The sequence below is a fragment of the Plectropomus leopardus genome, chromosome 3 (assembly GCF_026936395.1).
Source record: "Plectropomus leopardus strain MGB_pleo_1.0 chromosome 3, ASM2693639v1, whole genome shotgun sequence".
Classification (NCBI taxonomy): Eukaryota; Metazoa; Chordata; class Actinopteri; order Perciformes; family Serranidae; genus Plectropomus; species Plectropomus leopardus.
The window spans coordinates 14,851,774-14,868,842 of NC_142178.1; the positions used below are offsets into that span (position 1 = coordinate 14,851,774).

The 17,069-nt window shown below is 39.5% G+C and overlaps 1 protein-coding gene across 6 annotated transcripts in view; it reads right to left on the bottom strand.

Annotated features, from left to right (window-relative positions):
• Positions 1–17,069, bottom strand: part of add3a (adducin 3 (gamma) a) — a 118,142-nt gene that overhangs the window by 14,561 nt on the left and 86,512 nt on the right. For all 6 annotated transcript variants that reach the window (XM_042484713.2, XM_088075691.1, XM_042484712.2 and 3 more), the window contains 7 exons: positions 14,547–14,685; positions 13,782–13,933; positions 13,163–13,243; positions 5,758–5,907; positions 5,218–5,361; positions 3,736–3,834; positions 1,407–1,583 (listed from right to left, as the gene is read on the bottom strand). In XM_042484713.2, coding sequence (XP_042340647.2) covers positions 1,407–1,583; positions 3,736–3,834; positions 5,218–5,361; positions 5,758–5,907; positions 13,163–13,243; positions 13,782–13,933; positions 14,547–14,685 — 942 coding nt within the window. The remainder of the gene's footprint in view (positions 1–1,406; positions 1,584–3,735; positions 3,835–5,217; positions 5,362–5,757; positions 5,908–13,162; positions 13,244–13,781; positions 13,934–14,546; positions 14,686–17,069) is intronic.

The following is a 17,069-nucleotide window of genomic DNA, read 5'->3' on the forward strand; positions in this document are numbered from 1 at the left end:
ATTTTTCCAAACTTGGCTTGACAGCGAAGTTCCGTTCTCTTCTGTTTTATGCTTCTCCATTCAGCTCCGTGTCACAGTCAAAGTTGACCTTTCAGCTTCACTTGATCCCCCATTTTTAGCCAGACACAGTCAGCTGGACTGCTCTTTTCCCGTAACATCCTGCTTCACATCGGTCGATTCTGGAGGTTCATCACATTTGTATAGTGTTTTGTTAAAGTGAGATGAAGAGGGCGAGTAGTTTATTTTCTCCCCCCTCATTCTCATCACTGGGTCTGGGTCTTGTACTGACACCAATAGCTGATCTGCTACAATGCTGGGTTTATGAAGTGTGACGAAAAAGAGGGATGGCACAGAGATAAGCTGTTCGCCAAACTGAGAGGCAATGACTTGAGAATGGAGCAGACGAGGAAGAGAGAATGGAGATACTGAGAAGGGTGAAAAATGTGGCGTATGAGAGGTGAGAGAGGGAGACAAATACAGTGAAGCGATGGAGAAAGAAAGCGACATTAAGAGAAGCTCTGACAGAAAAAAAAGCAGACATCAGCAAAAAATCAGTATTTTCTGATCATTAGCATTCTCCTCCCCCCCAAATTTCTAACTGTATCACTTTAAATTAATGTCTCCCTCCTATAACTTTCTCTATATCGTGCATATAATATGTGTCAGTTAAACAGCACCGCACTGCTGGTTGTGGTTGTAAATGTAATGATACAAACTAGATGTTAGTACAATCTTTGATTTCACTCAAAGCTGCTGCTTGCTCTGTGTGCCGGAAAAAGAAACTTGGACAAAGTTGTCGATAAACAGAAAACATGCAAGACACTGGGTCCTCATTTGATATGAATCATTTAAATGCACAAAATCTCCTGTTGGACCACTGTCTAATAGTACCATTAGGTTTCTGTAGGGGGCGCCTCTTTTCTTCTCTGTCTCCAATCACTGTTCAACACTCCGCATGTTAGCTACCCAGTCCACCATCAGTTTGTTACAAAGAGACTCAAAAGAGGATTTCTCTTAGGCAGGACATTTAAACAAACAGAATGCATTCATGAAATACTTATGGGTTGAATCTAAATCTTTTTTGTTTTTTCAGTGAATGACAAAAAGAAAAAGTCGATCAGATTTCTAGTTGAATAATAATTACTTTAAATGAGTAGTATAACAGAAAAATGACCACAATGTGTTGAGCTCCACGAAAGGGAAAGAAATCCTAAGAGTACTCTTATCTTCGTGTAATATTAATATTTGCCTCTGAGCTTGTTTGTATAAGTTTAACACACAGAGGAAGTGAAAAGTGTTGATCGTATCAAATAGTTTAATAAGCCCAAGGCATTGTGATAAACGGATGAGCTTTCTGTTACCATCTGTGTCGAATGTGCAGATCTTACTGTGACGTCTGGACTCACCAGGTTATCCAGCATCCTCATCAGGGACTCAAACTCCAACTCGCCAATCTTAAACTTGTACTGTCCACCCATGTTGACAGCAGCTGCTGTGGCCACAGCGAACACTCGTGATTTATACTTCTCCTGGTCCAGCACTATCAGGTTGTCAACACCGCCAGCACACGAGATGGCATTCACCTAAAATCACAAAGTAGGGACAGAAAGAGAAGCGTGTGAGCATGCAGACTGATGGCTCATGCAACACAAAATAGACAAAAAGGCCTTTATGTCACCAAACATCTGTGACATTAGATCATCCACCTAAAATGAGAATATGCAGACTTCCTGACCATTTTCCATGCAGAAGAAAGACATCATTTATTACAAACCGAAATACCCCTCAACCTAAAGCTACCACAGCACCAAAGAATATACAGTACATGGCATAGAGCAAACATGAAGGGGGGATTTATTTATAGAAATTAAGCTGGGCTTTGCAGGATGGATTAATGTTTTCTTTTGCTTGACCGGGGAGAGTCAATCAGGAGATTTGGTATGACTGTTCCAAAGCAGGGCACAACAACATCTCTAAAATCCTCCGTACAAGTGAACACAAAGACACGCAAGAGTCCAAAGGCAATACACCAAATAAATCCCACAAATTACACTCACTTTGATACAAGCGTTGATATATCATTACGTCTTTCATAGCTCTGCCACTAAAAAATGTGATGAGAGGCCATTAAAAGAAAAAAAGTCTGATCGCTGGTGATAAAAACACTGTAGTTATGTGACCTGTCTTAGACATCATGGTGCTGGCTCCAAATGTAACCCTTTGAATAGACTTTAAACTGGAATCAGTCATCCATCAATGATATAAAAGTGCATATTGTAAAAATATTTTTTTCATACATCTGATATGTTCATGTCACATTGGTTAAGGCTGAATATGTGCTACGTTCCAAACATTCATCCATCACTTTATCCAGCCTCTTATTTGTTACTTTAAGCTAACTATTTCAGCAATTTATCCATAATTTTTAGGTAACTACTTTAACCATCTATCCCATGTATATTTTTTACTTTAGCCCCTTTTACACCACCTCTTCGAGGAGGTAATATTGTGCCTTTATGCTGCCTCGCCATTAGGGTGCTATCGAGGGGGCAGAGCTGTCTCCCCCTTTTTTAAGCCAGCAAAGGAGACAGTGACAGCGCTGAAAGTAACAGGACAGCCATCAGGACGAGATCATAGGTGGCATGGGTGTGACTTTTTGATGATGTTATGTGTGCGACCCACTGCAGGAGATTTATAAAGCAGCTATTGGGAGTTAACTCAAAGCAGAAGAACAGCTGAAAATGCCCACAAATAAAGAAAACAAAGAGGTCCAGGAGCTCCTTACACTCCGAGCACAGGACGACATTAGCTGCCATAAAACAGAGATGGTAAATGATTGTTACTGCCATTAAATGTCATTGTTATTGTTAATATATTGCTGTTGATACATATGTTATATGTCAAACAGGAGGCCCACGCTGTTGTGTTAAATGTCACACCCATTATGCCTCTTTTGATTCTGACTAAAATCACACACTGGAGCAGTATGATGATGCTGTTTGGTTCTGTGTAAAAATGCAGAGGAGGCGTAAAGATCGTACTTCATAGCAGCCACGATTCTGTGTAAAAAGGGCTTTTACCAAACTATTTCATTGATTTTTCCATTACTTTAAGCTAACTAAACTGTCTTTCTGTTACTTTTAGCTGCATCAACCATTCATCCTTTACTTGCAGCTATTCTTTTAAAATTAGCTGTGCTAAAATTTTTCCACATGACAACTGCTCAAGTACCCCCAGGGGTATAGATGACAGAATTAAGTACTAAGATTTAAAGATACAATCCATGAAATATTATCTTTAAATTGAATATCAACCAATAACTAAGAAAAATAATTCATATTTCCTGCCTGTTCCTCAACTCCTAAAATTCCCTTTGCCATCTTCCTTTCAGCTTTTTTACTGCCTCAAAAGGAAGAACACCACCCTTCTCTAAATGCTGCTTTGGATCGACATCAACAACCTTCATCGCTCATGATAGCCTGACTGTGAGACTGTTTGCCCAACATTTTACACAATGCAAGAGATTATGACTTATGGAGTGTTGTTAAAATAGGGTGAGTGCGGAAATGTGAAAACAGCTGTGAAGAGATTATATTTAGTGGGAAAGCTGCTGCCCTGTTGGTCTAATACAGGGGAAATGGAGTGAGGCTGGTATCTGCTACGTACCCAAACAGCAGCAGTTAGCTTGTGTGTGTGTGTGTGTGTGTGTGTGTGTGTGTGTGTGTGTGTGTGTACCTGGATTTCACAGGCATATTGGGCATTGTAGATGTAGTGAAAGGCCTCTTCGATAGTCTCGCCGAGAGCAACAACTCCATGATTCCTCAGCACCAAAACCTGTAACACACACAATTGGTGATTAGGAACAGCAGCACAGTCACACACTAAACAGTCTGTAGAGGTCAGTTTGCTTTAATTGCAACTGTGCTTTTATGTTACAGGCCCTTTAATCAATAAGTAACCACCAAATCCCTCCACATTTCTGCCTCCATGTATAAAGGGTTGGGCCACTAAGATGACGACAGCAGGACCTGGCAACACACCGCCTGTGGAAACTCCCTTGAATTCCCTGAATTTCTGCCAATACAATTTTTGTTGAACTCTGATCATTTTAAATTAAGCCAACTGCATGACGATCACAGTGGAAAGCACATGCAGGGACAGCAAAGTGACCCAAACACCACTGACATCTCAACAGGATTTGCTGGTTTGTCTCTCATTGCTGTTTCCGATTTGAAATACACCCCACCCTGATAATTAGCTCATTTCTCTTTCTTGACAGCAAGGAAAAGAAGCAAAAACACCCCTTTCTCTAGCATGTTAAAAATATCTTTCAAGATACCATGTCTGAAAATCACAGGCTGAATAACTGTTCCACAATTTCAGAAATATTCACTTGTTTTAATATTTTTTTTTCTTTTGTCACTATGAATGCAGAGTTTATAGATTGATAGTTAAAGGAATACATGACATCTGGGGAAATAAAAATATATATTAGCATTAAATGAGGATATTGATGCCTGCCTCTAAGTCAGTGCAGTACATATGAAGTTATAGCCAGCAATCCCTTAAAATTAGTTTGGTTTATGCAGGTTTCTTAAACATGGGAAAGCCTGCTAAAATAGGCTACAGACCTCTTTCTCATTGCCAGTCGACCAGAGCCATGCACACCGCTCTGCAGCAGGTAAGCATGCCTTTCTGGTTTTTACTGGTGTGTCACATTTGACATCAGGCCGTAAAACAGGTTAGTAAACTGTAGAAAGTAGCATGGAGGCCAATGAAAATGTTACAGTGGTTACTTCTCCTGATAATTATTCACTCCTCTTGAAGGTTAATCTTTAGAACAATGCTTAAGCGCTGCTTGGGTGGAGACTGACAATATTTTGTGGCGGGCCTTCATTGCATCTCGCCGATAAAGTGGCTAAAATGAGCGCGTTCAACCGGGTGTTGTATTTCCATTTCCAATCGGAGCTGGAGCCGATAAACTCCTGTGACAACTGCAGAGTCATTTGACCCGACTGTAAAAAACGATTGATACTTTTCCCCTTACATACATGCGCAGGATTTTAGTGGCTGTTGGTGTTTTTTTTTTTTTTTTATATTCTCATCTAACTGTCAGCAAGAAAGTTTATTAAATGTATTTGTTATATGCAAATTCTTCCTTTAAAATCCACGAGGACTGCCCAGCTTAAACCTCACTCAATGTTTTGGTCTTCCTACCTTTGCTGTTGGCCCCAGGGCCTTCTGCAGCTCTCTGCGCTCCTCCTGGTCGTCCAGGCTGCCCTGATAGTTGTAGTAGGCGATGTCACCCAGGACCAAAGCCTCCTGGGAAATGGGCAGGATGCCACACTTCATAGATGATACCTGAAGCAGGAGGGGGGTGAAAAGCAGGCAGTGGAGGCATATGAAAGATGAGAAGCCTTGACAGTTGTTTTACAGCTGTTTTACTCATCTGAGTCTGTGGCTGAGATTTTTGTTAGATGCCTCTGAGAAGAATACTTTGAAACCCTGCACTTCTCTGATGACTGCAGAGATAAGCCTCTTTGTAACATATCACAAACACTTCCCATAACAGTGTCTATTTAGAGATCATTATTCCTTTTCAATTGAGGTGATATAATTGTGCGATTTAAAATTCTAAACCTCACTGAAACCCAAAATCCAACATCGGATTTTTACGTTGCCTGTCACCAGGAGCTTCAGGTGTTCTGCAGGCTGATCAGGAGTTTCATGGAAGGTTCTAGCGTAACGTGAACTTACAGCAGCCGTGGCAGGAGTGTGCACGTGTATAATGCAGCGGATGTCTGGACGCATGGAGTAGATGGCAGCATGGGGGCTGAAACCTGCAGGGTCGACCCTCAGGTTGGTGGAGCCCTGATCGATCACATCCCCGATGATGTTGACCTTGACCTGGGGAAACACGCAGAGGAGACAGTGTAAGTAAATGCTTTGTGGAGCTGGTGGATGTGAAGCTGGTTTTACCCCCAACATTAGTTCCTTTTTCAGTGCAAAGTCAAACTAAAGCGTTTGCTAACTTGACAGCAACATCATCTTGACAGCTCTCCTGAGAGGGAAGGAGAGGAAAGATCATGAGGCTGGAGGGAGACATACTGTATAACTAACCATGCCCAGATCAGGGTAATCAAATATGCCCAAGCACTAAAGCACATCCAGAGACTGACACTTAACCAGATCCACTTCCCTCACACACACAAACAAACAGCTAATAACTGTCCAACATTAACTAAAAAGGCATAAACACAAGTCAAAATCAATGTGCATGATGACAGAAATCACATTATCAACGATTCCTCCTCTCTGTCCGCTCCTCTATGGGAAATGAATTGGAACATTACCAGGAAACATAATACAGTCGGGGAGTGGACATGACGTCCTTTACTATGACAACCTCATTACCAGCCAGTTAGCAGTTATTAGATTACAGCACGGGAGAGACAAACGATGGAGAGCGAGATAGAGGTTGAGAGCTGGAGGAAAGAGAGGTGGATAACCAGAGAAAATAAAGACAGATAACTGGACAGACTGAGGTATAAAACCTGGGGAAAGAGCGACTGACCGCAGACAGCAGTCCTCGCTGTGAAAGCTAATAACAAACAGAAAATACAGCTTTGCCTGCAGACCTTTTACAAAATTGCCAGCACCGTAACCACATGTTGTTCTCTGATACAAACCAGAACCTACAAGGTCACATTTCTGTTTTACAGTACAAAGTCCAAGTTTGTGTTATCACAACAGGAAAGGGCATCCATCAACTAGTCTGAGGCTAATGAAATACACCCAGTTCAGCTAGATATGTACAGCGTCCCATTTTTTATGCGTGCTTCACTTCTGCTGCACTTGAGAAAAACTGTGAGAAAAATTGTGGTTCTGCAGTAACTTATGAAGTGGAGGATGTACCGGGGAAAATTGGGGAAGAAGTGTGTGTACCTCAACACTCTCACCAGCTTTCTTACCACAAATTTAGTGCAACAGGAAGCCAGAAACCAGAATATATCTCAGGTGAAATAAGGAGAAAAGCATTTCAGTAATGAATTTTAACAGGCTTCTTCTGAATCTTACCACTGACTGTGAAAAAACATCCTTTTTCCAGGTGACTAGCTTCTTACCAACATTATTTAAATGACAAAAAAGCAATACTAAAATCACTGTACTTACTTTACTTTATCATCACCAGTTCTCACAATTATTTTTCATCATATTTTCATCTTTCCAATTAACATTCAAAACTTTCTGTGACCTGAGTGGAATTTGTGGTATAATCTATGTCACCTTAAAAAACAAATAAATAAAAAATATTAAAAAAGCAAGTTTCCTTTTCCTGAGCAGGGGCGGAAATTTGATTTCAGTGGTGGATTTAGTTCAAATTTGCATTGATATTGGCCCTACAACTTAAAGCCATATGAATATCAAAATATTTATTTATTTTAAAACTACAGCCTAGAGGCTATTAACTGCAAAGCTATCACAGAAAGAAATTGCACTAAGATTAAAAAAAAGAGATTAAAAAAAAAGTTATTTTACTTTAGGTAACATATGATGGTATGTTGGTGTAGTCCAGGCCATCGCATTGATTAAGAAACTTTGCACAAAACAATAGAAAGATAATGCAATAAAGCAAAATGTGTAGCGTGAGGAGGGAAATTCTTTTTTTAATTTCATGTTAATATGTGAGAAAGTATGCAAAAAAACCCCAAAAACTTCATGAATTTCTATTGAACTCAAGATTTCAAAATGCATCTCCTCTTACAATGTTTAAACTCGACACTCCAAGCTCAACTACAATATATGCTGCTACCACTTTTAACGATTTTCTACAGACTTTTGAAATTCTTTTTAGTTTTTAAGTTATTCTAACTTTGCTACTCTCCTATCAAAGCTATTTGTTGTTGCTGTTCTATTGTTTCTTGCTGTATTCTGTCCTGAGAATTTCTGTTTGTTTTTGCTTTTGCCCTCTTTATGGTGTCCTGCTGTCTTAATTCTGTGACTTTCCCATTTTATAGATTTTAGAACATCTAGCCAAATGACTGCAGCTGAAAATAAGCCAGCTGACTAACACTGGCACATACTGAAATGTTCATTAATATGTGTTGAAGTGAATTTTACTTTGGAGTGCTCCCAAAAACTTGTGTCCACAGAGAAATAAAAGTACCAGGGCTTACCGCAAAATGCTTCAGATTCCTTCAGATAACATTCCAGATTAAAAACATGACTTATAATTACTTAACTTTTGTATTTTTGCAGCTCTTGCATAGTTATAAACAACAAGAACTCATGCATTAGTAAGTTTGGATGTACCTACAAAAGACAATGGAACATATGTATATTGGCAAAGTGACACATTATTTAGTATAAGATTGCCATAGCAGGTGTTATTTTGGCACTGACATAAAATATTGATTAACTTCAGCCCCGGAGTCGAGTCCACAGCTTGCTGTTGATCTCTGGGTCAACTCAAGCTGAAAATCCTGAGATGTGTCCTGAATGCTGCTCTGCCTTTGGATGTTTGGATGGATGACCATCTATTGATCTTTCACCCAGAACAGGAAAGTGAATGGCACCAGCCGAGCGGAACTAACTACCGCCATCTTTGTCTCCGTGCACATTTACAGCTGCAGCCAGCTGTCAGCAATGGAGCATCGATTGGTTTAGATCACATGTCCAGTACAGTATCAGTTCACCCTGCCATGTCCTTCAAAAGGCTGCTCCCTCACCCGGTCAGTCAAACCCAACCTGCTGCTGAGAGGCCCTTCTGACAAACATAGCACTTCAAATTATAAAAAGAAGCCAAAGTGTCAGAAGACGTGTCAGAAAGAATCTGAAACGTGACTCGGCTGGATGCAAAGTACATGATAGGAGGAGGAAATGTGGGCAGCTAAAACTATCTGTCACCGCAAAAACCAAGTTTGTGCAAAAACACTTAGATGCACCAAAGTGTGAATTTTTCTACAAACTCAGTGACCTCTCTGTCACCTCGGGACTCCAACAGAGAGACTAAGTGGGAGAGGCAGATGGAAACCGACCAAAGCTAACTGAACTCCAGCCTTTTTCTGACACCGCAGCCTCCACCCAGCCGACCCCTGCACGACCTCCTAAACTCTTTATTCTGGATGACTTCCTCTTAATCAATCTGTTCGCTTCTCTAAACACTTGAACTCAACCATGTAACTATAGAGATCACTGAATCCAAACAGGCTGAGAGAAGAAGAAGAAGAAGAAGATGGGGAGGCTAGTGAGAGAGGAAGTCAGCAGCGACAGACTGGCATCAAAACACAAACAAACTAAAACACAGACAGCCAAATCTGAAAGTGCCAGACTATGCAATTTTGTTGCGTCTCCCTAAAGCTGCTATGTTGTGGTCGTTGCTCACAACCACAGGAGAGATGGATGTGCTCCAGACACACACTCAACTAAAAATACTCCATTTCAATCATTTTTGCCTTATATCTTTAGGACTGAACCTACATTTTACCCTGACTTTGTTGATTTGTACAATTAATTCAGTTAGCAAAAAAATGTTATTATGAGCCGTTAAATTTGGACACTGTCTTTAGTAATTAGACTTTTTCCCATGGTACAAGAAGACTAATTCATGTTGACACCTTACATCTAAAAAATGTGAAAGCTGCATTAATACACTGGACTATTTCTGCTTCATTTGAAAAAGGTTATAACAGGAAACAAAGCAGCACCAACTCTGGTCTGGTTAATTATTTTTCATAACGCAGTTTCATAGATGGCAAAGATATCTTTGTCAGTATTGTAAGATAAATGCTTAATGGCCAATATGATCCATTATGCCAAAATGGATGATGCTGTAGTCTTTTGACTCTAAAATGGCAACTTTTCATACTTTTTAGTTTTGATGTGAGAGCATTTTAGTCTGTACTACTGGTTACTTTAATTTAAATAAGCTTGATTGTGTGATACAGTGGTGGAATATTAAAGCTGTTAGGTTTAGTTTTAGTTGGCTAAAGACAGCTGACCTACTTGTGTGTGGCATTCAAGTAATACTTCACTCACATAGTTATCATTTGTATATCAATTACTCGCCACGTGTTTCTTTGAATTAGTGAAGAACAGGTTTGTTTTTGCCTCGTCCCTCCAATGAATGAAAAATCCAAAAATGGAGCAAATTCTTGATGACTGAAGTTGTCGGGGGTCTGCATTTAACTACAGCAAAACTATACCAGAACATCAGTTTTAAAACACTACGTACGCTCAGTACTTCCCAAACAGACAGCCCTTTCTCACCTGGAACTGAGCTTCAAGTGAAACTTTATTTATGCTCTCTCCAAAGACAGACTCCATTGACAAACACTGTAACTCTATCTTGCTGAATGCTTGAGCTGCTGGTGCAAAACTTTGTTATTGTGTGACTTTGGCCAGTCTGAACCTACACGCTAAATTTTACCTCACTGAACGGATGTTTCGATTTAGTTTTGCTGTTGTTAAAAGCAAGCACCTATGATTTCAAAGCATCAAGAATTTTCTTTGTTTTTGGTTTTCTCATTCACTGTGGAGGCATGTGAGGCTGTGGAAGCTTCACGAATTTAGCGTAATGCTGGCTGATCTATTCTTCCTTATAATGATTATTCAGGGATTGTGGTAACTACAGCATCATACATCCCCTCACACAGGAGCTTTGCACTGCAGGACTGTGCAGTGTCTAGGCTTATTTGTTATTATGAGGCAGCTAACTTACCACTACATTCTTTTTTTGGGTTGTAAAGTTGAACCAGATGTTATACAGACAATTTTCACTTATTTATTTAATGCCTGACCGCTGTCTTTATTCTTTGACTGACCTATAAACTAGATAGTTTGGATTTAGGTCAGGTCTAGAAGTGATGGACATACATATGAACTGAATTGAATGGATGTTTATTGTAGACTGTGTCTTTTGTTTGATTTTGTTCTACATTCATATAAATCCTAACTCTATTTTTCCCTCTAAATGAACTTCTGCATTATTTTCCCTCATACAGAATACAGAAAGCTGTATGTCCTTTGAGAAAATCTTGCGAACAAACTTATTGTAAAAGCAGCTTAGTCAATTATCTGACTTTGTGTTTTGTGCTCGACAGAAACTGAACCAATCAGGGCTGCCAACAAGATGTGGCAATAAAAAATGCTTAAATTAAAAACAGACTTGAAGAGGAATAAAAAAAATAAAACTAATCCGTCTGAATGACCATAAAAGTGCTTGTAAATTCACTTTTCACTCTTTTTACTATCATGCACCAGCAGAAAGCGGGTAACCAGCTGGAACTGAACTTCAACTGAGTGTCAATGCACCTCTTCACCTGCACACCGCTGCTGCAGGTCAAACAGTGAAATCCTCCTGTCAGCAGTACAGCTACTACATCCAGCTGTCGACCCACACCTGCAGCAGCATTACACAGGTGTGTGTGCGTGTGTGTGTGTATGTTTGCGCAGGTGTTGAAGATAAAGTAGGAGATAAGTACAACAAAGCAGGCAGAACAACAGCATAGAAAAAGACAGAAGATATTATTCAAGCGTTGAGTGACACTTTTATGTAAATTTTGGGGATGCCACAAAATAAAAAAAGGCGGATTATGGGGGAGCTATGTGGTTTTGTTTGGGAGACGCATAAAAATATTTCTCTGAATATAAAACAAGCCGCAGCCACCAAAACATGCAAAGCATTCAGGGAATTTATTACTACCGGGCAAGTTGATATTATTGTTTTTTATTGTCAGTTCATGTTTTTCATATTTCATATTTTATGGATTAAACCAAAACACAAAGTATTTCCCCTAAAGCACATGTGGCGACACAAAAATGACAGGTAAAAATGGAAACAGCTGAATGTTTCACAAATCTCATAAGTGCAGTATTTTTCGGGGAAATATCAATGTGAAAGTGATTCTTGCGCATCAAAACTGAACCACCCTCTAGCTGGTTGTGCCAAGTATTTCTTTTTATTTTATTCAAGCTGTTCAGTATTTCTACAAAACTATTAATGGCATGCATTATTTTATTAATACCACAAATCAAAGCTTTAAATCTTGTTTTAAACACTGACAAAACCTAATTAATTTCTGTCTGATACATCGGAATGAGCAGAAAAAAACTCTTGGATGGAAACCAGAGGCGGAAAGTAGAGCAGGAGAGAACAGAGACACAGACAAATAGATGAAAATAGAAACTAAATTAGAGGGAGTTTTACTGTTAGGCAGGAGGAAACGGAGGTTGCAAACAGATTATTACACACATTACTGCCCATCTATCGACATTGCATGCTTGGCACTGTGATAACGTGTGCACTCTTTGAACCGAAACATGACAAACAACCTGAACCGCAATATTTTCTTAGTTTTTTATGGGAAAGCAGCAAACAAGAAGAGACGAATGCATGTCAAACACACGTAGCGAGCGAGTGGGAGAGAGAGGCGCATGTTATTCTTTGTGCTGATGCAAAGACCAAAACACCAAAATGAGGTTCATTTACTATTTTTCCCCTTTATACAATTCAAGATAGTTAATTGAAGGAAGTAAATGTCTGATTTAACAAAGTGGAAAAGCATTAGCCCTGTCCAGTGAAGGCCAAAACATTAATACTCCAAGTGAACCTTATTACTGTTGGCACACACAGGCAACGGCAATCACACACATTTACTACCTATTTTATTTGGTTTATGCCAAATGAAAAGTTTATATTTTTATCCAGATAAGAGTTTTTTTTGTTAACTGTAATACAGTTGCATTTTTAAAAGCCCAGTGTGTACTATTTAGGGCCATATATTGGCAGAAATGCTTTATAATATTCACAACTATGTTTTCATTAGTTTATAAACACCTGAAAAGAAGAATCATTGGGTTTTTGTTACCTTAGGATGAGCTGTTTATATTTACAAACAGAACGGGTCCTCTGACACAGAGTCCGCCATGTTGCTCTGCAGTAGTCCAGAGCGCACAAACCAAACACTGGCTCTAGATAGAGCCATTTGCCTTTTGTGAGCCACCGTAGTTCTCCTACACACTCGGCTCATGGGAGAAGTTTCAGTTCTGCCACCTCTTTGCTAGATGCCACTGAATCCTACACACTGGACCTTTAAGGCTCAATATGTGTCTGTGTCTATGTGTTTGCTATACAGATGTTGGAAATGTTTTTATTCCTTACCAGGTTTGATGCAGACGCCTCAGCAAAGGACAGTCCTCTGGGGATAATCAGGATGTGGTCTTGCTCTTTGCTGACTCGACCCTAAGACAAGAAAAGTCAAAACACTTTTTTTGTTTAAAAATCACAACAGCAACTGACTTAAAAAACAGGCCTTAGTAAGAATAAACTACTCTTATACTTCTTCCTACTCTGAATACTGAACAGTGAAATTATATTGGTGAAAAGTCAAGTGTGTGACAAGTCAGAATTAAATCTGTCTTTTTTGTTTTAGGCATACTTCTATGTATGACTATGTATAACTGCGTGCCTTCTATAGAATCAGCACTCAGTTAGGAATTACCCAAGGGACTGTGACCCCAGTGTAAATTTGCTACAAATGACACATTGAATTGAGGGACTGTAAGAAGAAAATTAGTGCGCATGCAATGGACACGACTTAACCCATTAATTTTTGGGGGCAGTATATAGTTGATAAATTTAACACCGAAAATCTGGACATTTAAGTAAAATGTCAGAAAATATTGTGCACAATGTAGTAAATAAGGAGTGCTGTTGGACACAGCTCATTACTGTCAACACTTTTAAGAGCTCAGTTTGTAAATTCAGTCGTGTGTCTTACTGTGATGTAAGAGTTGGCAAAGTGTGCCCAGCTGAACAGGTCCACCAGTCTGTAAAGGCTGGCCAGTTTACAGCGTGTCAGCTTCTCGCCTTTCACCATCGTGGTGGACTCCACTCCGTACATGTCGTTGATGGGTGTGACCATCCCCAGACCTAAACGATGGCATGATAGAAGGAAAAAATCAGTTTGTGCATCAAAGAAAATTATCTAGTTGTATTAAAACGACATGCACAAATACTTATCCTCTCTTTGTAATGACAGCTACGGCACAGGACCACTATCAACATCTGTCGTTATCTAATGGTGTATCTGACACATCTGGCTCCACATTAAAGGCGACGTAAACAGTACTCCAACCTTTATACTTTGTTTACTGCCAGTGCCTCTTAGACGTACTCATTATGGGTATATATCTGAAGAAAGAGCTTAACTGAACTACTACATTGCCTTTGGTATGTAATTCTGCATTAGATGTGCATTCCAGCGCTGTGATTGAAAGCAGACTTCACATATGGACTCCTGGACACAACTCCAAGATCAAAACCCAGAGAAGTATGCACAGCTCTTCCGGAGTCTGGGGTCGGGTTGTCATGGGATATTAAAAAAGCACAAAAATCTCATGTTTGGATTCTGATCTTCTCAATGCAAATACTGATGATGTGCGTTATTTTTCAGTGGCTGCACCCCGGGCGAGGGTGGCATGATCTGCTAAACATTAGTGTTTGGTTGCCTGGGGTTACTGGCCACAGCACTGTGAGCACTTACTGAGGGGGGAGGTGTTGAATCCGGCCACGGAGCTGGCCATGAAGAAGTCAGCGATCTGTCTGAGGGCCAGCAGGCCGGTGGGGTTGTTACCCTTTCGCTGCTGCTCCTGAATCAGACTCTCCAACTCTTCCTTGAAGGCCTGGAGAAGAAAAGAAAAATGAAATAATCTAACACTGAGATGACGGACTGTGTCAAAAAGTAGAAACTGAACCCTCAGAGTTCCCTAAGTGTGGGTGGGAAAGCAAATTTTCCAAAATCCATAAAGGTATTTAGACTGATAACATAAGACACACCTTGATTGTACACCAGCAGGGAAATTTAGTAGTTTCACTTAGTCATTTTTAAAACACCACGCCTGAAAATAAACAATTTCCAATATTTGTTTGCTAAAGATAAAAACCTTTGAGAACCTTTTTATAAGACTGGACACCTCAATTAGTCATTATTCGTCTTAAACAGCAAAGAAAAAAGTCCCTTTTTTCATGTTGAAGTAAAAACTTTCTTGAACTGTAATGACATCTACAAAAATGAAAGACAGCCAGTGTTGATGGCGGAGAGAGTGGTTGAAGAGAGAGCAGGGGATTATTGGTGACAGAGGGATGAAAGAGTAAAAAGATGTGGGGACATTAAGAGAGACAGGAGGAGAGGGAATAAAGAGGGAGACGTGTTAATCACAGATTAGACATGCTCCTCCGGTGTCAATCTGAATCTGCCTCAAAGTGCTCTATGAAGCTGAATCAGGATAGGCTGGCTTCCCAACAAGCCAAGTCAGGATTGGCCATCCGGCTAGCTTGCAGCCCCCACTATGATTGGCTGATCAACTGGGAGAGTGAGAGTGTGAGTGTGTGTGTGTGTGTGTGTGTGTGTGTGTGTGTGTGTGTGTGTGTGCGTGTGTGTGTGCGTGTGTGTGGCTAATCCTCATGTCCAGACTACAGTCATCTGTTGAATACACAGATTCTGATACAGCCCTTCCATTAAAAAAATGTTCTGCACTTAATTTTTCATAATTTTATTGTACTTTTTTCCAAATCCATATTTCTGTTTCTTAACTTTAGCAGTACCTGCTTTTATTTTTACTTTCTCTGACTATGTTTCTTGTTATCTATCAAAACACAGAGGCAAGTTCCTTGTTCATGAAACCTACTTGGCAATAAACCAGATTCTGACACAACAAAGTATATGCTAACATGCTCTTATGTAAGACCAGACACACTCCCAGCTGGCTGTGTTACATCATATAAAGCTCTGCATGATTTTATGCTTTTACTTTTCTTCAAAGCAAATGTTCCTCAGCACAAAACGGCTCATAAATCAAAGTACAAGACTCCTAGTGATACATAAAGATCAGAACAGCTTGAATGTTATGATGCTGCAGGCTTTGCAACTGTTGCAGTTACAATAAAATATAAAATAAAATAAAATAATAAATAAAATAATAAAACAGCTACAGTCAAACCCAGGCTGCAGACTGTCACATTGAGATAATACTGCATGTGGAGCTGCTCATAATCTTAATAAGGTTTACAACCTCTCAGGGCACGCATTTGGCTTTCTCTACAGGCTGAAGTAATTAAAGCTGTAAGGAGCGCAGGGGTTATACTGAGTACTACACATTAAGTGTTCTGATATAGAGAAATAATAAACAAAGTCTGTTAGTTTTCCATATCAGTAAACTTTGGTTTGTATTGCCCATTCTCACTGTAATCCTTTTGTTCTAAAGCTCATCTATAGACAGTTTAACACAGTCACTTTCACTGAACAGGAGAGTTAATTGTCAAGAGGCATTTTTAACATAGGTTTTTTGTACTTTGTACACTGATAGTCTACAGTAACAAGTTATTTTCCTGCTGGTTGCACAATAACCTTACCTTGATATATAAAGGCAGAAGAAAACTCAAACATGGCTCGACTTAAGTTTTTCTGCCTGCAACCCTTCAATTTTTAGGAGTGTAGCTCAAATAGAGCCGAGAGTTAAGCAGTTAGCTGTTATGAACATTCGGCTGAGATTTAAAAAAAAATGTTTATTTGGTTGTGTGCATAATGTGTATTGCTGTCATTATTGGATGCCGAAAAAAATGTAATTGTTTTCTCCATCGGGTCCACCATCTTATCCTCTATCATGCAGTACTATGATTTTAAGGAATTTTGTCACTGATAAAGAATTGTCCTCAAATATCTACAAACTAATTAATCAAAATCCTAATGTGAAGCTGGTTCATAAAGTTCACGTCTACTACTCCTTAATGCAACTCACACCAAAACAATCTAGACTGATCAACAGAACTAGGAAGGTGAGAGGAAACATGTATTTTTAAATTTTGGTGTAGACTTTCCCTTTAAGAGTTATATGTATCATTTGTTAATAATAAAAAGAAAAAAACAACAAAACTATTAGGTCTTTTAATCCTAACTCATTGGATCTGGTCTAAAAAAATATACTTCACCTCATTAGCTGATCATCTGTGACACTTTCTAGTGGGAATTTTAAACCAGTGATGGGAATCTGAGGCAAAATCAGCACAG